The sequence below is a fragment of the Rana temporaria genome, chromosome 6 (genome assembly GCF_905171775.1).
Source record: "Rana temporaria chromosome 6, aRanTem1.1, whole genome shotgun sequence".
NCBI classification, from domain to species: Eukaryota; Metazoa; Chordata; class Amphibia; order Anura; family Ranidae; genus Rana; species Rana temporaria.
Genome location: NC_053494.1, coordinates 30,028,839 through 30,053,247, shown reverse-complemented (window position 1 = coordinate 30,053,247; position 24,409 = coordinate 30,028,839). Strand labels below are relative to the sequence as shown.

Genomic DNA, 24,409 nt, shown 5'->3' with positions numbered 1-24,409 from the left:
ATTATGCAGCTAAAGGACCAGGCCCATTTTTGCGATTCGGCACTGCGTCGCTTTAACTGACAATTGCGCGGTCGTGCGACGTGGCACCCAAACAAAATTGATGTCCTTTTTTTTCCCTCAAATAGAGCTTTCTTTTGGTGGTATTTGATCACCTCTGCGTTTTTGTTTTTTTTGCGCTATAAACAAAAATAGAGCGATAATTTTGAAAAAAAATGCAATATTTTGCTATAATAAATATCCTCAAAAATGATGTAAACATTTTTTTTTTCCTCAGTTTAGGCCGATACGAATTCTTGGTAAAAAAATCGCAATAGGCGTTATTGATTGGTTATAGCATCTACAAAATAGAGGATAGTTTTATGGAAATTTTTTTTAATAATTTTTTTTTTTTTACTAGTAATGGCGGCAATCAGAGATTTTTATCGTGACTGCGACATTATGGCGGACACATCAGACACGTTTGACACTATTTTGGGACCATTGTCATTTTTACAGCAAACAGTGCTATAAAAATGCACTTGATTACTGTGAAAATGACACTGGCAGTGAAGGGGTTAACCTGTAGGGGCACTAAAGGGGTTAAGTGTTCCCTAATGTGTGTTTCTTACTGTAGGGGGAATGGCTGGGCGTGTGCGTCACTGATCGTCTTTCCATATGACAGGGAACAGACCGATCAGTGACAGGCTCACTAGGAAGCATGGGGAGAGGGTTTGTTTACACTTACCTCTCCCGTTCTTCCTCTCTTTGACCTGATTGCGGGACACCGGCGACGATCGGGGTCCCGCGGTCAAGGAGCAGGTCGCGAGCGTGCCACTGGCGGCGCGCTTGCGACCCACGGCTGGGTTTCTTAAAGGGGTTGTACCTGTACATCCATATGCCCAGCCGTACCATTCTGCCGACGTATTTAGTCGTGTGGCGGTCCTTAACCTGGTTAAAGAGGAAGCTCCAGTCATATTTCTAAAAATGTTACGAAAACTGTAGCTGCTGACTTTTAATAAACATTATGCTCACCTGTCTCAGGATTCAGCGCTGTGCTCACCTGAGCTGTTTTTTTCCATCAGTTTTCAGTCTCAGGCATCCTAACAGTGGGCACCCGGCTGTGACAGCCTTGCGGCTTTACGGCCGGATGCCCACTGCGCATGCATGAGCCGCGCTGCATATTGCAAATGGTTCCAGTCTGTGGGGAAGGAGAACTTAGGTGATCCGAGTACAGGTGGGAGGAGGTACCCCTCAAAACCAGGTCACCCCCCCCCCACAAAAAAGTGCCATTTATTAAAGAGGAGCAGGGTAAAGCTTTAAAAATCCAACTTTACCTTTAAATCATCATACTCATAGGTATAATGCAAGAGTAAGATGTAAAGTTGTGGATATTTCTTGATATTGTACCCATTTCGAAATATAAAAAAAAAAAGACAAGGACAAAGCAGGGGAGAGCGGGTACCCTGTTTTTACAGGCCATCCAGCTCCCACTTCCTCCCGGGGCTCCATGGCGCCGGAAGGAAGTTCATCTCTCCCCCCCTTCCTCGTGCAATCTTCTGGGATATATCACAGGTCCCAGAACATTGCCGGGCCAATCACCGCGTGCGGTGCGGCTCGCGCATTCGCATTACGCACCCGTCTGTGAAGCCACAGCCGGGCACCGATGGTTATAATACTGGCGCCGCGGAGAGGAGGGGGAGAGGAGCGTGGCTTCATTCACCCGCATCCCTGGACCGTGGGACAGATAAGTGTCTGATTATTATAAGTCAGCAGCTACACTTTTTGTAGCTGCTGACTATTAAATGGGTGGAACTCCGCTTTAACCATTTGCATTGAGAAGATAATCATTATATTGTTTGTACTGCAATAATTACAGTATGAATGGTTTGCTGTGCTCTCTTTGCAGTCTGTCGGAGAACCAGCTGAGTAACAGAGGTGTGAAGGTGCTGGGAAAAGCCCTCATGGTGAACCGTACGCTCTGCTCCATTGAGTAAGTACTAGACTCAGCTATTACTATGTATCCAATGCCAACATGCAGCAGAGGCAGCCATCTTGTTCTCTGAGAATTTTTTTAGAGGAATTTACTCATATCAAATCTCAGATGCCCCAAGCAGGGCTGGGACAAGATGTGGGCCGGAGGGGAAGCTGCCCCTGGGCACTGTGATCTCATGTGAGGTGGGAGGGGGCACCAAGAGGCGATTGAGGGGAGGAAATTTGTGTTGGGAGGGGGAACTGGGGGGTTTGTAGTAAAATGGCAAGGAAGGGGGGAAATTTGTGTTGAGATCAAAAATGTATTTGGGGGGGGGGGGGATGGGAGATTTATGCTAGTAGGGAAAAATTGGGGGGGATTTGTGCTAGGAGGGGGATTTGGAGGGGGGGGCGGATTTGTGCTTTAGGGGGGGAATTTGAGGGGTAGAGGATATGTGCCGAGAAAGGAAGTTTTTTTGGGGGGGGGGGGATTTGTTGCTGGGGGCATATGGGGGGGAGAGAGAGGATTTGAGCTGGGGGGAAGGGGGAAATATTTGTGCCAAGAGGGAGGATTTCACCACGGGGTGTAGTTCTACTGGGAGGAAGGGGAATATATATTCTTATGGGGGAGTATACAGATTAGTACAGATTTTTTTTCTGACACATAATCATACATCTTGGGGGGGGTGCAATTTGGCATGTTTATCCTGGGCTTTAGATTGCCTTGTCCCAGCATTGGGAGGGGGTTTGAGCGGGTATGTGGTGGGGTCGGGGGGTGGGGGGGAATGTGCACTAGGAGGGGTAATTTTAGGGATAGAGGATTTGTGCTATGAGGGGTGATTTATTTTTGTCCGAGGGGGGCATTTGAGCTGGGAGATGGGCGTCAATGATTTGTGGGTGGGAGGTGGGATTTTAGCAAGGTGGCAGATTTGTACTCGGGGGAGGGGAGTTTATGCTTAGGGGGGTAAGCATGCAGATTAGTGGTCAGTGTTTTTTTTGGGAGGGGGGGGGGGGATTTTTGCTAAAACATAATGCTTGTACATTTTGAGGAGGGTAGTGCGGGTGCAGTTTGGCATTTTGGCCCTGGGCTCTGGATGACCTTGTCTCGGCACTGGCCCCAAGTTGATGGTGACTGGATGGATGGCAGTAACAGGAGACAAATGTACTTCTTCTCCATGTGTAGGCTTTGTAATCAAATTAATAATGATGAAATTGTCCATAAACCCATTTTATGTCACAGCCTGCATGGAAATGGCATTGGACCCAGCGGTGCCAAGGCGTTGGCGGAGGCTCTAAAGAACAATCAAGTACTGCGGAGCTTGAAGTAAGTAGAGAATAGCAAGTTTACTCTTTATGTATATGTTCAGGGTGTAGACCTTTCCTCAAGAGACTAGTGTTTGGAGAGTGGGTGTTAGGACCTGGGGGTGGTATTCTGAGGTTTTATTGTGTGAACGGTTATTTCATAAAAAAATATGATGGATAACCCAAAATCTTTATTCTTTTTGGATAGATTGAGAAGGGGTTACAACCTCTGTCAGTTTCTTTGCTAGTGGAAACAGCGCTGGACCCATAGGGTTATCTTCTTGAACCCATAGGGTTATCTTCTTGAACCCATAGGGTTATCTTCTTGAACCCATAGGGTTATCTTCTTAAACCCATAGTGTTATCTTCTTGAACCCATAGGGTTATCTTCTTGAACCCATAGGATTATCTACTTGAACCCATAGTGTTATCTACTTGAACCCATAGGATTATCTACTGGAACCCATAGTGTTATCTTCTCGAACCCATAAGTGTTATCTTCTCGAACCCATAGTGTTACTTCTCGAACCCATAGTGTTATCTTCTCGAAACCCTTAGGGTTATCTTCTTGGTATTGCCATAAAGAACCGATGTTAATGTAAATGATCCGATCCCTGGGCTGGCGGCTTCTACACCCCAGAGGACCTACACAGTCTCCTTGGCTTGTAGCGTAATGTATCAAACATTGAAAATGAGGCGCCATACCACCAATAAGAGGTCTAGCTACAGTTTTATTCCAATAAAATCAGGGGGGACAATCTATCTTTTTTTCGAATGTCCCTCTGATGTTTATTGGAATAAAGTCGTATCTGGAGCTCTTAGAAGTGGTGTAGGGTGTCTGTCAGTTTCCATTTTTGTTACCCTGTTAGGCAGATGCACCCTCAATAATGGTCCTGTGATCACTGAGTTGTCACCAGAACAGGAATAGAGGGTAAATCTTCCAAAGGGACACCTGTCCCAGTGACAGCTCTCAAATAGGAGGAAAGAATTTATCTAAATTCTTGTTGTGTCCAAAGTGATAAGCTTGATAGGAGATTAAACCTTTCCCTACTCTATCCACAATGTAAAATATTGGCTTTAGATATACTTTAGGTATTTTCACAATGCATATTATTTTTTATCTGGCATTTTATCTTTCAGTCTTCAGAACAACCAGACTCAAGTCTGAAGGAGCGACATACTTGGCCCAGTCTCTGCTGCTGAACCGTAAGCTGATGGCCCTGAAGTAAGTATAGGTTCAGTCTGTCCGGGGAAGGTCAGTGTGATTCAGAGACACCTAAATGTGTCACAGGAACGTGACTTTAGGTGTTTTACAACCTACAGGTATTTCACTGTTCAGCACACATATCTTTACAAATTGCTATATTATAAAAACAGCATTCAAGACGAACTCCAACAAGTCCAGTTTACTTCCAAGCTGACAACATAGATGCAATACATTTCTGTCTCTGGAGCAGGAAGTGAAGGGAAATCTGCCAATGGGGCAAAGACAGCAAAAAAAAAAGGCGTGTCTCTAGATATATTTTCATGTTTCAATAATCTTTATTGTTTTGAAAAAGCACAAAGAAGTAGAAGCACATAGTTCTGAATAAGGCAATATACAACATGAGTCGCATGTGTAAAGGTGTCACACAACGTCAGGTTATGCAAATTGTATGAAAAACAAAGTTCCACAACCTCCTAGCGTTTATATGCTGTTTGTTCATTCCAATGGGGCATAATCCATGTTCTTGATAACAGCACCACAAATAAATGAGAATAAGAGTGCTATGACATCTGTAAATGAGAATAAAGCCCCATACACACGATCAGACTTTTTGACAACAAACTTCAAAATTAGCAGGTTTTCAGAAAAATCAGACCGTGTGTACGCTCCATCGGACCAAACTTTTTCGGTTTTCATCAGACTAAAGTTCGCTCAAACTTTTCGGCAACAATAGTCCTACAGTGCAAAATCCTGCCGTGTGTACAGAAATCCATCTGAGTTTAGTCCGAAGTACAAATGCGCATGCCCAGAACCAATGTTAAAATCAACCAACAATAGCAGAAGTTGACCAAAGGGTGGCGGTAAAGAGCAGAAAAACCACGTGATTTTGGGAAGCTTTTGAAAAAGTCCTGCCGTGTGTATGCATACCAAGTTCACGGCCAACGCCCTTCAAACAAAAATCCACGGAAAAGTTTGTTTGAAGTCCGACCGTGTGTATGAGGCTTAAGAGAGCTATGACATCCGTAATGAATGGGAGATTACAGCCCTGAATTCGAGTCGTGTAACTGTGACTCAAAAAACAATTTTCAAACCTCAGGGGAAAACAGGGAAAGAGAAAAAACAGGTGAAAGAGAAAAAAAAAAGAGAAAGAGCAGAAGGAAGAGTAGAAAAAAGATGTCCCTGTTGGTAGACCATCCAGGGACCCGGGCCACCAAGTTCCGCCATACTCACTGTATCAGTCTGTACATTGCAAATACCTCTAGATATATTGACCACACGCACAGGACAATTTTCTGAATATTTCAACCAGATTACAATAACAAAAATGACTGAACAGATCAAAGCAAACAATTGCCAGCTGCTTAGGTCTGTCTACCCCAGGAGAATATGGGGAATCTCAGTTGACTACAGTCATTAAATCATTGTGAATCATTTATATATATATATATTGTATGGAGACTATGGGCCAGATTCACAAAAGAGATACGACGGGAGAGATAATGGACTTACACCCGTCGGATCTTAGGATGCAATTCTAGGCCGGCCGCTAGGTGGCGATTCCATTGCGGTCGGCGTAGAATATGCAAATGACTAGTTATGGCGATTCACGAACGTACGCTTTACCCGTCGCTCTAAATATACGTAGTTTCCGTTCAGATACGCCGCGTAAAACTAAGGCTGCCCTCTAGGTGGTGTAACCCTGTTAAGTATGGCCGTCGTTCCCGCGTCGAAATTTTAAAATTCACGCCGTTTGCGTAAGTCGACCATGAATGGCGCTGGGCACCATTTACGTTAACGTCGAAACCAATGACGTCCTTGCGACGTCATTTAGCGCAATGCACGTCGGGTAATTTGACGGACGGAGCATGCGCAGTACGTTCGGCGCGGGAACGCGCCTAATTTAAATGGTGCCCGCCCCCATTTGAATTAGGCGGGCTTGCGCGAGCGGATTTACATTACACCGCCGCAAGTTTACAGGTAAGAGCTTTGTGAATCAGGCACTTAAGCTGTAAACTGCGGCGGTGTAACGTAACATGGGATACGTTACGCCGCCGCAGCATAACGTATTCTACCTGAATCTGGCCTTTGAATGTTTTTTGGGGCTGTTCTGTTGATAAGACCGATCTTAGTTGGAGAAAACTAAAGCGTGCCTGATGCCTGTTTATCTTGCAGCATTCAGAAGAACGGCATTGCCTGGGAGGGGGCAGAGAGCCTGGCAGCCAGGCCTCAAAGACAAACCAAGTGCCTCCAGGAGCTATGGTGAGTCCATGATTATAGTTGTAACTGCCCGCCCTCTGTGTCCTCACTGTTATTACTCCTCCGTATCACAAATTATAGGAATAAACATTTAACCTTCTCACGTTTCATTGAACTCACTACTTGTACATTCCTGTGCCCATCTGCTGACAAACACCTGTTATTTCTACATTCAGGTTATCCAAGCAACACGTTGGGAGACCAAGGAGCAACAGCCCTGGCGGCAGCTCTCACCAAGAACTCAGGTTATAATTACCTTAGAAGTAAGTGATGCCCACAGTGTATTCCGGTGTATTTACACCCTAGTACAATGCATATCCTCCTGCAAGGTGTCACCTGACTTTTCTGGGAACTCACAATGTACATACAAGTGTTTTTTCAGCCCCAGCATCAAACCTGTCTATCTTCCATGTCAGATCCTGGCATCCACCATTCCAATGTATACCTGTCTCAGGGGCACTGAGCTCACTGGCTAAGTCACTAGTTGTAAAAGGCCTTCTGAACAATTAAAGAGTATGTAACCCGAGGCTTTTTTTCTCAGACAATAGGTGCAGGAACTCCCCCTTTCCGGGTTACCCCTTTTCTCCACCCCTTCCCCACCTCCCAGTACCGTCCCTTTCAGGTCAATACAGAACAAAGTATCATTTTGTGGTGCTAAGTCATTTGTATGGAATTTAGTAATGATATCAAGAAAAGCTGTAAAATAGATCCCCTGCAGCCAGCAACATAGATCCCCTAACAACAATGGACCACCCACAACAAAATTTCCCCAGCCGGCAACAATAGACTCCCGGCAGCAATCAACAGATCTCGCCACAGCTCAGCATTAATAGACTCTCTGGCTGCCATCAACAATAGACCCTCCCCCAACAGTAGATCTCTGTCAGCAACAACTGGCCCCTCCAGCAACATAAGACCCCCCCAGCAACCCACAGTCAGTCATGTTTTTATATCAATGCCATAATTTCACAATTTCTGCCAGGGTATGCAAACTTTTAAGCACAAACTGTATTCTAAATTTAATACAACTTGCATACAGATAATGAACATGTCCTTAACTTGTGATATAAAATATAAGATTCAATAGATTAGCAACTACTATTATGAAGACGGTATTGAGAAGCGCTCTCGGTATGTTTGGCTCTGATGATAAAAAATATATATATAATACTTACCTGCTCTGTGCAGTGGTTTGCACAGGCAGCCCCTGATCCTCCCTCCTCTTGGGTACCCCCACCGGCGCTCTGGGCCCCCTTCCCCTTGCTGTGTGCCCCCATAGTAAGCCGTCCATAAGACACAGAGAGCACGGGTCAACCCTGCCCCCACCTCACTGGCTAGGATTGACAGCAGCAGGAGCCAACATCTCAGCCAATCAGGAGGGCCTGGGAGAGCCTTGGGTCTCGTGCACATCGCTGGATCAAGATCGGCCTTGGGTAAGTATTGGGAGTGCTGAGGGGGGAGCTGCACACTGAAGTATTTTTACCTAGAATGCATGAATATAAAAAAAACTTCAGCCTTTACAAACACTTTATTTTGTCACATGGCCATGTAGGGCTTCAAGTTTGGACCAAAACCTGTACGGATCTCTAGTTATAAGTCTGTTATTAAAAAAAAACAAAGACCTGTTTTTTTATGCTGTGTATTAACTGAATTCTTTCTGTTTCAGTCTGAAGAGTAATTCCATCATGCAACCAAGGCCTTAAATCTCTGACCATTGGCCTCAGCAAGAATCAGAGCCTGAAACACCTAAAGTGAGCCTGGAATCTCTGTATATGCCAATTACAATACATTATAGTGAACTTATTCCTTTTATAATGGGGATGTCTACTTCCTTATTTGCACTTATTAGCCCCTAATTTGTGGGCTAACCAGAGACCACATTCTCGGCTGGCGGGATTCCTGGTTATAAGCATAATGCTGCAATGAATGTCAGAAAAGGAAATTAATCACCACCAGGCAGGGGGCGGACTGACAACTCATGGGGCCCCCGGGCAATAGAAGATTATGGGGCCCCTGGGCTTACAGACAGGCCACCACGCCAGGAGGCAGTGCAGAGGCGGGGCAGCTAAAATCTTGGGATTTTCACATCAAAAGCATGTCGGTTTCGGACATATCAGGGACAGATGTAAAAAAAAACATCGATTTTTACATACTGTCCCTGGTTTTACTGAGCTGGCAACCCTGATGGGGCCCCCCTAGTGGCATGGGCCCTCGGGCAGTGCCCGAGTGACTCAATGGTCAGTCCACCCCTGCCACCAGGGGTATCTCTAAGGTCCTAATACATAGCTCCCAACTGTCCCTGATTTTGAGGGACTGTCCCTGATTTGGAGCAATGTCCCTCTGTCCCTCATTCCTCCTCATTTGTCTCTCATTTTGGTTGATCTATATAGCTGTATATAAAATGTATTATATATACCTACCAAAAAGTGTTTCCCCAGTCCTTTCTTCCAAATTCAGAATGGCTGCATTTGTAAATTTTAAAAGCCAATATAAAGGAATAGTGTGGTAAAAAAAAAGCACTTGTGGATTTAATAAACCTTTTGTTTTGTGTTAATTCTCCTTTAAGGGGGTGTGGCAGGAGGCGTGTCCTACGCCTACATACGTTTGCTAATAGGTGTCCCTCATTCCCATCTCAAAATATTGGGAGTTATGCTAATAGACCTGGGGCACCTCTTGGCATACAGACTAAAATGTTGAGGGGCTACTAGGATACCATGAGGACCCATTTGACTCAAATCTAATGCCCTGTACACACGGTCGTTTTTCGGCTTGTTCAGGTAAAACTACCATTCATAATGGAGTAAGCACATTCATCACGCTGTAACAGACAGAAAAGCGCGAATCGTCTTTTACTAACAAGGAATCAGCTAAAAGCAGCCCAAAGGCGAATGGAACTTCCCCTTTAGAGTGCCGTCGTACGTGTTCTACGTCACCGCGCTTTGTTCATCATTTTGTAAAAACGATGGTGTGTGGGCAATGTCGTTTTTAATGATGAAGTTGGAAAAACTTTGTTTTTTGGACATGCTGAAAAACGTTGTTTTTTTTAATGCCGAAAAACGAACGTGTGTACGCGGCATCAGACTAATGTATTCTTTTTAATTAGCAAGAACGAGTTGGTGTAAAAACTGTAACATTACATTATGAATGACAAATAAATAAAGGATAGGTTAAAAAGCAGATAAAATATACAATGTTCCAAAACTGTATAAAGCACAGAGTGGGTCGTCTCCATATCTGAAAGAAGATCTGGGGCATGTGCCCTTAGTGCCAGGCTCTAGCAACACCCCTGATCTACGCACTTCGACCTGCAGCAACCTTTTTTGCTTATTGATTAGTAGGAGTCAACTCTAGAGGGCCCCCCTGCTACAATTCAATAAACAAGAACAGTTGCTGCAGCCCAGAGTGCAGTGATTCCTTTTCTTTTCTGACTGATTTGCTGGAGTCCAATGAGCTGGAGCAGAACCCGGGAATTTTACAGCAGCGCAAGTGATGAGCGACTCACTTTGGGGTTGATTTACTAAAGGCAAATTCACGCTGCACTACAAGTGCACTTGGAAGTGCAGTCGCTGTAAATCTGAGGGGAAGATCTGAAATGAGGGGAAGCTCTGCTGATTTTATCATCCAATCATGTGCAAGCAAAACATTTTCTTGCATGTCCCCCTCGGATCTACAGTGACTACACTTCCAAGTGCACTTGTAGTGCAAAGTGGATTTGCCTTTCGTAAATAACCCCCAATGAGTGGGCCACTTATCTATTTGTGCATGTCAGTGCAGTTACAGTATAAGTGATCAATGAAGGTAGTGCAACAAACTATAAATTAGATATAAGATGCTACAACCCGATGATATGTGAGAATCCCTCAGAGCTGACGGGTGCGTGATGGGTAGTCACACAGCTGCAGACACAATCATGAAGGAAGACAATCTACTACTCCATGCATGCTCTTTAAAGCGGAGCTCCACCCTAAAGTGGAACTCCCGCTGATCGGAACCCTCCCCCCTCCGGTGTCACATTTGACACCTTTAAGGGGGGAGGGGGGTGCAGACACCTGTCTAAAGACAGGTATTTGCACCCACTTCCAGCCACACAGTCTCGGGCAGACTGCGGGCATGACGTCACCATCCCGTTGCCCCCCCCGTTGTGTACTCGGCTCCCAGTACACAGCGGGAGCCAATCGGCAGGCGTAAGTGCGACTCGCGCATGCGCCGTAGGGAACCGGGCAGTGAAGGTGGGGGGGCAGCAGAGTGACGACCGATCGCTCGTCTTCTGCTGCGGACGGCGCTGGACCTCCAGGACAGGCAAGTGTCCTAATATTAAAGTCAGCAGCTGCAGTATTTGTAGGTGCTGGCTTTTAAATTATTTTTTTTTCAGCGCACATCCGCTTTAAAAAAACGGCAAATGTATTCACAAAACACAATATTGATACAGCAGTTGTTAACACATTTCAGCCTTGTCGGCCTTATTCATCATAAATAAGGCCAACAAGGCTGAAATGCATTAACCGCTTGCCAACCGTATACTGTAGATATACAGTGGCAAGGCGGTTCTTCTGCGTGGGCCCTAAACCCATGGGTGCAGGATCACGTACTAGGTACAAGATCCTGCACGTATGGGTTTAGGCCCATGCGTGTGCCGCCGCCCCCGCTGTGATCAGACACAGCGGGATCTGATTTTGGGTACAGTGGACACGATGTCCACCAGCAGACGCTTATGCTTCAGTACACAGACAGAACAGTGGTCTATTGTATGTACTGGAAGAATGGTCAAACATTCCCATAGACACACTCCTAAACCTTGTGGACAGCCTTCCCAGAAGAGTTGAAGCTGTTATAGCTGCAAAGGGTGAATGAATGAATGAATGAAAAACTTATAAAGCGTGGCGCATGCGAACTGAATCGCTTCTGGGTGGGGCCAACTCAATATTAGACCCTATGGACTAAGATTGGGATGCCATTAAAGATCATGTGCGTGTAACGGCAGGTGTTGTCCCAATACTTTTGGTAATAATATAAGGTATATAAAGTGGGACACGAAGGAGGTGATCCTAGGCCGATGTTTGATTTCCATTGTCCAGTTTCGGTTGTCTAAATTTTTCTGTTTTTTTTCTCTCAGCTTGCGTGAGAATTCCATCAGCATCGAGGGAGCCCGAGCTCTGGCCCAGGCCCTCCACACCAACACCACACTGACACACTTAGAGTAAGTAAGCATCTTCTGTGCACTTCACCCAACTTAGGGTTTGTCTGATGCTTGTTGTATTTTATAAAATATCACTCTGTACAGAACTGTATAAAGGACAATATCTGTGCCCTCTGCCCTTACAGTCTGACGGCCAACCTTCTGCATGACGAGGGAGTGGAGGCCTTGTCTGGAGCCCTGAGGGAGAACCACAGTCTGGACACTCTACAGTACGTTTCTTCATTCAACTCAGCCTAGGTTCACACTGCTGTGAATTAAAAATCGCGGTAAAATGCGCGATTTTTACCGCGATTTCGCGGCTGCGATTTTGCCGCGATTTCGGCCGCAATTTTATGTAAATCGCGGCCCAAAATCGCAAAAAGTAGTACAGGAACTACTTTTTGAAATCGCAGATGCGGCGTCGCACTGATTAGGACAGTGCATTGCCGACAATTGCCGCCGATTTGAGATGCGATTTGACATGTCAAATCATATCTCAAATCGTTCCAAATCGTACCCAGTGTGAACCAGGGCTCAATGAGTGCAATTGTTTTGGGAAATAAAAAAGTCATGTGCAGTAAATCTCCTTAATTACCTTATTGAAAGGGCAGCCAATGAATGAACCAACAGTTTCTGGTCACTCTAGATCAGCCTTTCTTTACCGTTTAAACGCAGAGGAACCCTTGAAATAATTTCCAGGTCTCAGGGAACCATTCCAAAAAACAATTCATTGGTGGTCAGTGGGAAAAATGCATTTTACATTGGTGGGTAGTGGGAAGAAGGGGGTGTGGTCTGAATACCCCCCTTAGGGACAGCTGAAAAGAATATTGGTGTCATGCAGCTGGCTCTGCTAAGTGTTACAAGGGGCTATTCCTCTGCATTGTGTAAAAAGGCTGATTGATCCGGTCTTCTCTGATCCTCCCCTTTTCCACAGTCCCCAAACCATCTCCTGATAGAACAGAGCCTAGAGGGTTTTTTTTCCTTTGGAGGATGCATGTGATCAGCACAGGGCCAATCAGCAGTCAGGGTCAGGGGGTCATACAGCCACATAGGACAATCAGGGGAGAATGAAAACTCCTCCTACAAGCTTTAACTATACACTGATATAGTTAACAAGACTGCTATATATTGCTGATGAGAGGGTATTTAGCAGTTCATATTTACTAAAAGTATTGCGTTTTCCATGTACTGTGGGAGACCAGATATAGTGAATTCAGAGTCCTGGGTTTAGTAACACTTTAAATACTTCCCCCCCCGGACCATTTTGCTGGTCAATGACCGGGCCACTTTTTGTGATTCGGCACTGCGTTGCTTTAACTGACAATTGCGCGGTCGTGCGACGTGGCTCCCAAACAAAATTGGCGTCCTTTTTTTCCCCACAAATAGTTTTCTTTTGGTGGTATTTGATCACCTCTGCGGTTTTTATTTTTTGCGCTATAAATAAAAATAGAGCGACAATTTTGAAAAAAAAAATGAATATTTTTTACTTTTTGCTATAATAAATATCCCCCAAAAATATATAAAAAAAATTATTTTTTTCCTCAGTTTAGGTCGATACGTATTCTTCTACATATTTTTCGTTAAAAAAAATCGCAATAAGCGTTTATTGATTGGTTTGCGCAAAAGTTATAGCGTTTACAAAATAGGGGGTAGTTTTATGGCATTTTTATTAATATTTTTTTTTTTTTTACTAGTAATGGCGGCGATCTGCGATTTTTATCGCTACTCTGCGACCTTATGGCGGACACATTTTTGGAACCATTGGCATTTTTATAGCGATCAGTGCTATAAAATGCATTGATTACTGTAAAAATGTCACTGGCAGGGAAGGGGTTAACACTAGGGGGCGAGGAAGGGGTTAATTATGTTCCCTGGGTGTGTTCTAACTGAAGGGGGGTGGGACTGACTGGGGGAAATGACTGATCACTGTTCATACATTGTATAAACATGCGATCAGTCATTTCTCCCCCTGAAAGGGCCGGGAGCTGTGTGTTTACACACACAGCTCCAGGTTCTCGCTCTGTAACGAGCGATCGCGGATGCCCGGCGGGTGATCGTGCCCGCCGGCACCAGGGTGAGTAGGGGGCATGTGCGTTGGCAACAGGGGCGAGCAGGGGGTGCGCCCCTAGTGGCTGAAATGCGAAATCACGTTATATTACGTGATTTCGCGCAGCCGAGCCGACCTGCCGCCGTAAAACTGCGGCGGCTGGTCGGCTAGTGGTTAAAGCTGGATTCCCAGGTAAGCAATTATTGTCTAAATACAAGAGACATGTGTATTCTTTTTTGAATCTTAGTGTTTTGTGTATTTCTTCCAGATCTGTGCAGTAATTCAACCTTTGATTCAGGAAGTTCCAAGTAGGAGCTTCCTGTAATAAAGACCGGTCACCGCTGCCCTCTCTCCTTGTACAGGGTGACTGGTCTTCTTCCCGCTCCTCCTATAGTGGGTAAAGCCTATGGGTCCCTCACACAGCTTTGATCTCTGCACAGTGATGATGTCATAGCTATGTTTACTATCAGGGTTTGGTAAACACTCTTTTTGACTATCCAGGAATATCTTTTAAAGCGTCACCAATAATCTTGTTCCCAGGGGCGGACTGAGAACTCATGGGGCCCCCGGGCAATAGAAGATTATGGGGGCCCCCGGGCTTACAGATGGCCACCATGCCAGAAGGCAGTGCAGAGGCGGGGCAGCTAAAATCCCAGGATTTTCACATCAAAAGCATGTCGGTTTAGGACATATCAGGGACAGATGTAAAAAAAAAACACAGATTTTTTACATACTGTCCCTGGTTTTACTGAGCCTGGCAACCCTGATGGGGCCCCCTAGTGGCATGGGCCCCCTAGTGGCATGGGGCCCCCTAGTGGCATGGGGCCCTCGGGCAGTGGTGCCTCAATGGTCAGCCCGCCCCCCGCTTGTTCCTATGACACAGAACACACTGATTTTTGGTAGCATAATTATTAATGTGGAATGTATGTTCCTTGCTAAAGAACAATATTTTTTATCAAGTTCTTGTGGGTAAAGTTCCACGTTAATATAATATTGCCAGTCACCAGGTGGCACAAATTCAGTTGCTGGATAACTTTCCCATATTAACACCTTGACTCTGATCTCCTGTGTCTTTCAGTCTCCAGTGGAATTTCCTACGAGTGGGATCAGCGAGGTCCCTTGCCGATGCGCTTCGAGTGAACACGTGTTTACGCTGTTTAGAGTAAGTGTGCCATGTATTTGCACTTAGTAGCTGTGCAGCCGTATTGACTGGGTCCCAGTGTAAAATGTGACACAAAACCCTATAAGGCCCCATTCACACCTTTGCGTTTTTTGGATAAAATCAACAATTCTTTATGGAGATGGTTCACATGTCCACTACAAGTCGCCTGAAGCTCAAAAAAGTTCTGGAGCTTTTTTTGTAACTTGAATCAGGCAGATTTGAGCATTTTTATTCCCATTAAAATGAATGAAAATGCGGGTGTTGTCGATTGGCGATTTTGTGTTGTCGATTGGCGATTTTCTGCCCAAATAAAAAAAAAAAAAAAGTATTAATATATGAATAAATTTAAACTAAATGCCTCCTGACCACCCTGCTGTTACCGTGTATGATCCAGGCTCTACTTGACTATGTCCCTGACTGCGTCGGAATCTCCGACAACAAATGTTGGATAGCATGCTTTAAAATTTTCTGACAACAAATGTGTGATGTCAGATTATCAGATCGTGTCAGTCGGAAAAAAATCCAAAGTACAAACACGCATGCTCAGAAGCAATACTAACCATAACACCTTTACACCGTTACACCTTGCTGCACTTCAATAAACAGAATATCAAGGTTTGTTGTATTTTCTCATTAGTCTGCAGGAAAATGCCATCGGAGATGAGGGGGTGTCTGCGCTCTGCAAGGCTCTGCAGGAGAACTCTACTCTTTCAGCTCTCTAGTAAGTGAAGTCCTCAGCACAATGAGGATGTACAGAAGCACACACAGTATAGGAATACAATAAGCTGACTAATGTGCCACCATCCTCTGGGCAAAAGGTGCCTTATATACACTTCTTCTTTTTTCTTTTTTTTGCCTGCTTTAGCCCTGGTTCACACCACTGCGGTTTTGAATTTGCGCTACTTCCTGAATAACAGAACTCTATACAAGTTGCAATGAAATCGCAAAAAAGTAGTGCAGGAACTTTTTTCAAAGCCGCTGCGACTTGAGTCACCACAATTCGAACGGCTCCATTGCTGGCAACGGGGTGCGATTTGTCATACAAACTGACAAATTCCACTGATGTGAACCACGGCTAATCTATATGACCAGACTAATGACCTGTACTCAGTGGCATAGCGTGGGGGGGGGGGGGGGGGGGGGGCGAGGGGTGCCACCACCCCGGGCACAAAATTTAGAGGGGCGCTGTCACTAGTGTGGAGAGGAGGGAGTGCCAACAACAGATGGGACATAGGAACATATGCATGATTTTACCAGTCATTATCAAGCACGCTCTCCTCTTCCTACAGCCATAGCTTTCTCACACAGTGGATCATGTGACCAGACTGGGACTAGCTAAAAATAGGTAAGTCCATGGGTCAAGGGGTGCAAATTACTTGCTTCGCCCCAGGTGCTGACAACCCACGCTACGCCACTGCCTGTACTGTGTTGCAATTTTTTGGCAATTGCGCAGTCATGCAACACTAGATTTATATCATTTTTGTTGTTTTAATTGACAATTTTTATTAAGTTTTGATTGTTTCAATACAAAAATATAAGACACAAATACAAAGGGGTAATAAAATAAAACAAATAAAAAGGGGGAGAGAGATGGAAAATAATGGGGGATCAACAGACTTCTGTAGATAGCGTAGAGGCATGCTGCAATTATCAAACATGAGGAATAGACGATTTAATAAAATAAGGTTGAGATACAGCTCTAGAAGAGTGTGAGCATAACACAATAGCAATACCTATAGGGGGAATCTGGAAAGTTATCCTATTGATTTATATCATTTTTGTTTTCACACAAATAGAGCTTTCTTTTAGTGTTTGATCCTGTTTTTTTATTATATAAATAATATTTTTATTTATATTTATTATATACATTTTGAAAAAAACAACATAGGCCCAGATTCACAAAAGAGATACGACGGCGTATCTCCAGATACGCCGTCGTATCTCTGAGTTGAGCCGTCGTATCTATGCGCCTGATTCTTAGAATCAGTTACGCATAGATATCCATTAGATCCGACAGGCGTAAGTCTCTTACGCCGTCGGATCTTAACTGCATTTTTTTTTTGGCCCGCTAGGTGTCGCTTCCGTTGAAATCCGCGTTGAGTATGCAAATTAGTTTGATATGCGAATTCCCGAACGTACGCGCGTCCGACGCAGTAAAGTTACGACGTTTACGTTAGGCTTTTCCCGGCGTAAAGTTGCCCCTGGGTCTATGAGGCGCAACCAATGTTAAGTATGGCCGTCGTTCCCGCGTCAAAATTTAAAAAAGTTACGTCGTTTGCGTAATTCGTCCGTGAATGGGGCTGGACGTCATTTACGTTCACGTCAAAACCAATGATGTCCTTGCGACGTCATTTTGGAGCAATGCACACTGGGATATTTTACGGACAGCGCATGCGCAGTTCGTTAGGCGCGGGGACGCGCTTCATTTAAATGATACACGCCCCCTACCCGCCGAAGTTGAATTATGCCGCGTGATTTTACTTTACAGTCAAGTGCTTTGTGAATCAAGCACTTGCCTGAAAAACTTGCGGCGGCGTAGCGTAAATCGGATACGTTACGCCGCCACTAAGATACGCCATTCTACGAGAATCTGGCCCATATTTTCTACTTTCTGTTATAAAACGCATCCAAAGCATGGACCAATGTAACTATGTATGTACCATACCTGGTCAATGCCCCTGGAAGTGGGGAATAATAGAAGTAGACACGCTGCTAGCCCACTGATCTCCACCAGCTTCTGGGTCCCACGCAGAGTGGCCGGCACTGGGAACACACAAGGTTGGCTGCACAGCATGGGCACCATTTGGAGAATACTTTGCATTTTCTGAATAAATGAAAATTGTTCTTTGATTGGATGAGGTGCAGAGGCGGTGGTGGTAATGGGAAAACATCTCTTTTGTTTTCCTATTAACACCTCAATCCAGAGGTATTGCATAATATATGAGCATGTTGTTTTGTTTCTTTCCTTGTATTACTGATTGACAATAATGTTGCAGTTTACAGGGAACCGCCATTGGACCATCCGGGGCACAGGCTCTGGCAGAGACGTTGCTGGTCAATGAGAGTCTTACCACTCTTGAGTGAGTATGTTCAGATCATTTTTAGAAGTAAATAACCAGTTTTACAATAAAATCGTATTAAACCATTATCTAGATCAGTGTTTCTCAACTCCAGTCCTCAAGGCGCCCCAACAGGTCATGTTTTCAGGATTTCCCTCAGATGAAATAGCTGTGTTAATTACTAAGGCAGTGAAACTGATCAAATCACCTGTGCAAAATGATGGAAAGCCTGAAAACATGACCTGTTGGGGCACCTCGAGGACTGGAGTTGAGAAACCCTGATCTAGATCAGGGTGTTTCAACCGGGGTGTCACAACACCCTGGGGTGCCGCAAAGAGTCCTTAGGGGTGCTGCTGTCTGAGCGCTACTCTGTGTTAACTCCAGTGCAGTGCGACTCTGCAAGGAGAGCAAGAGCACAGCCTGTACGGCTCTCTCCTCCGGTGTCTTGTCGATCTAGTTCCCCTATTGACATGGTTCCCTGCCTGACTGTGCAGGCGCAGACAAAGCCCACGGAAATCTCCGAACCTCGGGCGGCATCCAGGCTCATTCCTTAACATCCCCGTGGATTGGAGGATGTTAAAAAAAAGCGCAAGGAGGCCGAGTGAGCGCAGCGAGGACGTGAGGCCGACTGGCCACTTACCTCAAATTCCACGTCGCCCTGGAGGTTCGGTGATTTCCATCGGCAAGGATTGCGCCTGCGCAGTCAAGACTGGAACCATATCGTCAGATCACCGGCCGAGGTTCGGAGATTTCCGTCGGCAAGTCTGCGCCTGCGCAGTCCTTGAAGGAACTTTCACGATAGCCGGAACCAGCTCGGCAGATCACCGGCAAACAGCAGCTAGTTTCTGAGATTTGTTATTTACAGCGATATTTTGAATTTGTTACCTTGGCACTTGATACAATAAACTATTTTTATTATATAAAGTTTCCCTGACCATCCTTTACAGCCTATAGTAGCCCTCTATATCTTCAGGGACTCTCTGTTCTTTCGTTTCCCTGAGCGATACAACCCACCTTTTTGCATGTATGTTTTTGGCTACGGCGGTAACCTCAGAATGAGGAGGGACTAAAAACAGGGCTTGCAGGTATACAAGGGTATTTACTCGTGGGGATAGGTTCACCTTCTTTTGGGTTTGTATTATTGTATTGCTGTAGACCAGGGGTCTCAATCTGGCAGCCCTCCAGCTGTTGCAGAACTACAAGTCCCATGAGGCATTGCAAGGCTGATAGTTACAAGCATGACTTGCAGAGGCACGATTGGACTTGTAGTTCCACAACAGCTGGAGGGCTGCCAGTTTGAGACCCCTGTTGTAGACAGTGCTTTAACCTCACTGAGTACCTTCTGCTTTCACGCTTCACGCCACTCATGGCATATCGGTGTAAGTGTCTTCATGAACATGACTCCAAGAATAAAATATATGTTTTTATCCATCACTTTATAATCTTAGTGATTGTTTTGTGAGTATGCGGTAACAACTAACACTTAAATTGTGTCTGCCAACAGTCTGCGAGGGAACCACATCGGCCTTGTAGGAGCCAAAGCCTTGGCAGGAGCTCTCAAAGTTAACTGCACATTGAAGATCCTCAAGTAAGTACCAACAGAGGAGATCAATTTAAACTGAGCACCGTACAGAATTATGACTCTCCATTCCTCATAAAGTGAAAGTTTAATGGTTTTTGGTAATTGTTTGTGAAAGTTTACAAGTTTCCCTTTTTTTTGTTAAAGGGGTTGTAAAGGTTTGTTTTTTATTTTCTAATCAGGTTCCTTTAAGCTAGTGCATTGTTGGTTCACTTACCTTTTCCTTCCATTTCCCTTCTAAATGTTTTTGTTTTCTTTGTCTGAATTTCTCACTTCCTGTTCCTCCTCAGTAAGCTGTTCTGACTGACTTTCCACCGCTCGGATGATGGTGGAAAGCTTACTGAGGAGAAACAGGAAGTGAGAAATTCAAACAAAGAAAAAAAACATTTAGAAGGGAAATGGAAGGAAAAGGTAAGTGAACCAACAATGCACTAACTTAAAGGAACCTATTTAGAAAATAAAAAACAAACCTTTACAACCCCTTTAATTTTACCGTTACCCACTGAATAGGGAAAGAGGGCACAGAAATATTTACCCATTACATGTGCAGGTTTGCTTTCTGCGTTGTATTACTGCACAGTGATTGGTCTTTTATATTTTTGTTAGGGCCACTCACACCAGTGTGAAATAGTAGAATGTATGTTGGTGCAATGCGGTGCCACTCTGTATATTCAGTCAGAAAATTAAAGGGGTTGTAAAGCTTTCATTTTTTTTTTGTTTTTAAATAACAAACATGTTATACTTACTCCACTGTGCAGTTCGTTTTGCACAGAGTGGCCCCGATCCACATCTTCTGGGGTCCCTCAGCAGCTGTCTCGGCTCCTCCCCGCTTCTGGTAACCCCCCCCCCCCCCCCCTGGGAAGCGCTCTCCCAAGGGGGTTACCTTGTGGGCGCGCTCCTGAGTCCTGTATTCGGCGTCTATAGCCGCCAACTACAGGACTCGACCCCGCCCCCCACCCACGTCATTGGAGTTGATTGACAGCAGTGCGAGCCAATGGCTGCACTGCTATCAATCTATCCAATGAAGAGCCGAGAAGACCGGGCTGAGATCAAGCACGTTCTTGACGTGGGGCTCAGGTAAGTAAACCAAAGGGCGGGGGGCTGGAAAACATCAGATGTTTTTTCACCTTAATGCATAGGATGCATTAAGGTGAAAAAACATGAACCCTTACAACCCTTTTAAGTCCTTCTAGATCACTTCAGTCTGGTTCCTTTTGTAGCCATGTAAAATATAAAAAAATAAGTGTCTATACTGTGTAAAATCCAGTAATACATGATCTCACCCCCGCTCTGCAGATGCTCAGGTGTTCTTTATTTTTTGGCATTCTGCCAAAAATCTGAGCTTCTAGAGGCCGATCTGCTGGCAGCCTAAAGACTTACTGCTGCTTAGGGGCTCTGTGCTTCAGCAAAATGGCAGCCTCCAGCAAGAAGAAACAGGAGCAATGCTGGAGGCAATTTACAGCACACACTCATTTTGGTAGCATAATTATTAATGTGGAATGTATGTTCCTTGCTAAAGAACAATATTTTTTATGAAATTATTATGAGTAAAGTTCTGCTTTAATGCAACAATCCCATGAATAGGCTCTTATTGTGTTCGATGTGGAGATTTGTAAATTAGCAAATAGATGGAGTTAGCATTTCAGTGCAATCAGATGCTGAGATAAGAGATCAGTTAATGAGAGCATACTTGGGTCACCACAAACGTTACAATTTGGCCATATATTCTTTGTACTATCAACTTTTGAGTTACCACAAAATGAATAGCCACTGTGCTGCCCTAAGGGATAGATAAGTTAAGTGGTTAGCACTTCTGCCTGGCAGCACTAGGGTTGTCGGTTCAAATCCCAACCATGACAATACCTGCTTGGTGTTTGCATGTTCTCCCTGTACCTGCGTGGGTTTCCTCCCACACTCCAAAGACTGGCTGACAGGGTAATTGGCCCTCGTATGTATGAATGTGAGTTGGGGACCTTAGAGTGTAAGCTCCTTGAGGGCAGGGACTGATGTGAACGTGTAACAACATATGTGAATTGTCAGGGCTAATTAAGTACCTGTAAAAAATGTAATTGGGTATATCTAAAGGAGACTGTACAATTCGATTGGTTAGCATGTGGCCAACCTATAGATTTTCCGAATTTTCTGAACAAAAGTCAGTATGTGAGAAGCAGCAGTAAAGCACAAGTACTGGAGCAGGAGGCAGAACCTGTATATGTAATGAGCAATAATATAGACAGATATGTAAGAGTTGTGCAGATGACAGCTTGTATTGTATCGTTCCAGCCTGCAGGAAAACTCTATTGGTCTGGATGGCGCTATCTGTTTGGCAAACGCCATTTCGGGAAACTCTTCTCTCCTGTCTCTCAGGTATGCAATTTCATTACTGGTCAGAGTTTTGTCTCCTCTCCCCCATTCCACCGGTCCCGTAATATGAAGAGTAATGCCGGGTACACAGAATCGGAAATTCCGACAAGAAAAGTCCAATGTGAGCTTTTGGTCGGAAATTCTGACGGTGTGTAGGCTCTATCGGAATTTCCGCCAAGAAAAATTTGAGAGGCGGTTCTCAAATTTTCTGACAAGAAAAGTTCTTGGAGGAAATTCTGATTGTCTGTATGCAATTCTGACGAGCCAAAAACCACGCATGCTCAGAATCATGACGACGCATGCTCAGAAGCATTGAACTTCGTTTTTCTCGTCTCGTCGTAGTGTTGTACATCATTGCTTTGACGATCGGAATCTGGTGTGACTGTGTGTATGCAGGACAAGTTTGAGCCAAGAGTCCGTTGGAAAAAAAACGTTTCGTGTACAGAGTGTGGCTGTAAACATGCCGTACACTGAGCCCTAACATTAGATACTGGATTCTAATCTGCAAGCTAATTTGCTGGGTGCATTTTCTGCACTTGGATCTGCATCTGCTGCATCATGTGGTCAGAAAAAAAATCAAGACAATCCAAAGCTTCTTACAAAGGTGTCGCTGCCAGGCATGCTTGAATGACTCGGCTATCAAGGAAAAGATGCCTCTGCAAATATCCAGGTTTGTTAGTGAATTGGGCGTCTAGCACTCAGGAGACACCATAGTGATCAGCCAGGTAAATCCATCTTGGCTGTATACAGCTAGATCACCCAAATGTCATATATTCTCTGCCGGTATCCTCGGTGCTGGTGATTAGTCCATGTTACTGCCTTACATCGTTTTTTTCCCCCTTTTCTTTTGTTTCCACTATTGTGACCTGAAAGTCGCGTGATTTTGCCACGACTTGAAGCAATGCTTGAGAACTATGGACCTCAAGTTGCATCAAAGTCGGACCAAAAGTAGTGCAGGGACTACTTTTTATTTCAATGTTTTTATTGAAATTTTCACAAAGAAAAGAAATACAATCTTGAGTCCAAAAAAAGGGTACAATATAAAATGTAGGCAAAAGTCCTGAGTCATCCTAACAATAAGTGGAAACCTCCATAGCAGCCAAGTTACAAACTAGAGTTATTATGAAGTGGAGTAAGTAAGACATCTTCAGCCCTAACAATAACCTCAAAGCTTGTTTGAAATTTTCACATATGTGCTGTATCTAATACCGTGTGACATTTAGAGATAGATCCTCCGTGCAGGGACTACTTTGAAGTCGCACAGATATGAACAGTACTCATTGGAAATCAGGTACGACTTGTCATGCAACTTTGCAGTCCCAAGTTGCATGACAAGTCGCACTAGTGGAAACATAGCCTTACGCACCACCTGATCTGGGAGTTTTTATTTGTCTTCTCCATACTGATGTTTATATTCTATAATTCCCTCTTACTTATAATAGTTAATGTGACCATGGGATTTTTGCTATACAGTTTACAGGGGAATAACATTGGGCCTTCTGGTGCCAAGGTGATAGTGGAAACCCTGAAGAGCGATGCTCCGAACTGCACAGTGACCATATGAAGAACCGGAGGACAGCGCAGTGCTTGTACAGGACAAGGTTAGGCACTGCAGGAAAAAGAGAACAATTCAAAGACAAGAGGATATGATGAAAACCCAGCCTGTGGTATTATAGAGTTTGCTTCTCAATCTATTAAGTGCAATACTCAGCAAATCCATATTTTATCCACATTAAGGCAGATCTATCTGAAAGCACAAGTGGGGAGCTCAGAAAAGTGGCACTGCGCTGCTGGCTGTTTGATGATTGAAGCTAACCTGGGCCGCCATCAGGGGGGTACAGGCATTACACCTGTAAGGGGCCCAGCTGGCACCCTTCACATTTTTTTATTTATTTATTTTTGCATTACACCTGTAAGGGGCGAATGGTCCCTAGGGCCCCCCTCGCGTTTTTATTTTATTTTTTTATATTACACCTGTAAGGGGCCCGACAACGGAAGCCCCATAGTAAGTCTATGGGTGACGTCAGTATCTGCAGCTGTTGTCACTGCCTCTCCTTTACACTGAAGCCGTCACTAGATTGATCATGTGACCGGACCAAAGCGGCTTCATAATAGGCAAGTCTTTTATTGTACAAGGTAGATAGAATCGTTTTAGAATGGGGGTGGGAGTAGCTTTAGGATTAGTTGGAATTCCAATTTAAATGTTTAAATTCTAACATCACAATTGAATGCAAATAATCTATAAATTTGTAAATATTCAATAAAACTGACCAAAAATTATTGTTTTCCTTTTAAGTGCCATAAATAAAG

At 44.5% G+C, this 24,409-nt stretch overlaps 1 protein-coding gene across 1 annotated transcript in view; it reads left to right on the top strand.

The window, feature by feature from the left end:
• NLRC3 (NLR family CARD domain containing 3) overlaps window positions 1-23,986 on the top strand; it is a 32,047-nt gene extending 8,061 nt beyond the window's left edge. The window contains 15 exon segments of the mRNA XM_040358442.1: window positions 1,886-1,969; window positions 3,188-3,271; window positions 4,390-4,405; window positions 4,407-4,474; window positions 6,629-6,732; window positions 6,889-6,979; window positions 8,386-8,463; window positions 11,826-11,909; window positions 12,035-12,118; window positions 15,014-15,097; window positions 15,735-15,818; window positions 18,094-18,177; window positions 19,661-19,744; window positions 22,019-22,102; window positions 23,573-23,986. Of these exon segments, the coding sequence (XP_040214376.1) occupies window positions 1,886-1,969; window positions 3,188-3,271; window positions 4,390-4,405; window positions 4,407-4,474; window positions 6,629-6,732; window positions 6,889-6,979; window positions 8,386-8,463; window positions 11,826-11,909; window positions 12,035-12,118; window positions 15,014-15,097; window positions 15,735-15,818; window positions 18,094-18,177; window positions 19,661-19,744; window positions 22,019-22,102; window positions 23,573-23,663 (1,204 nt within the window). The 3' untranslated portion in view covers window positions 23,664-23,986.
• Window positions 23,987-24,409: the final 423 nt, after the last annotated feature.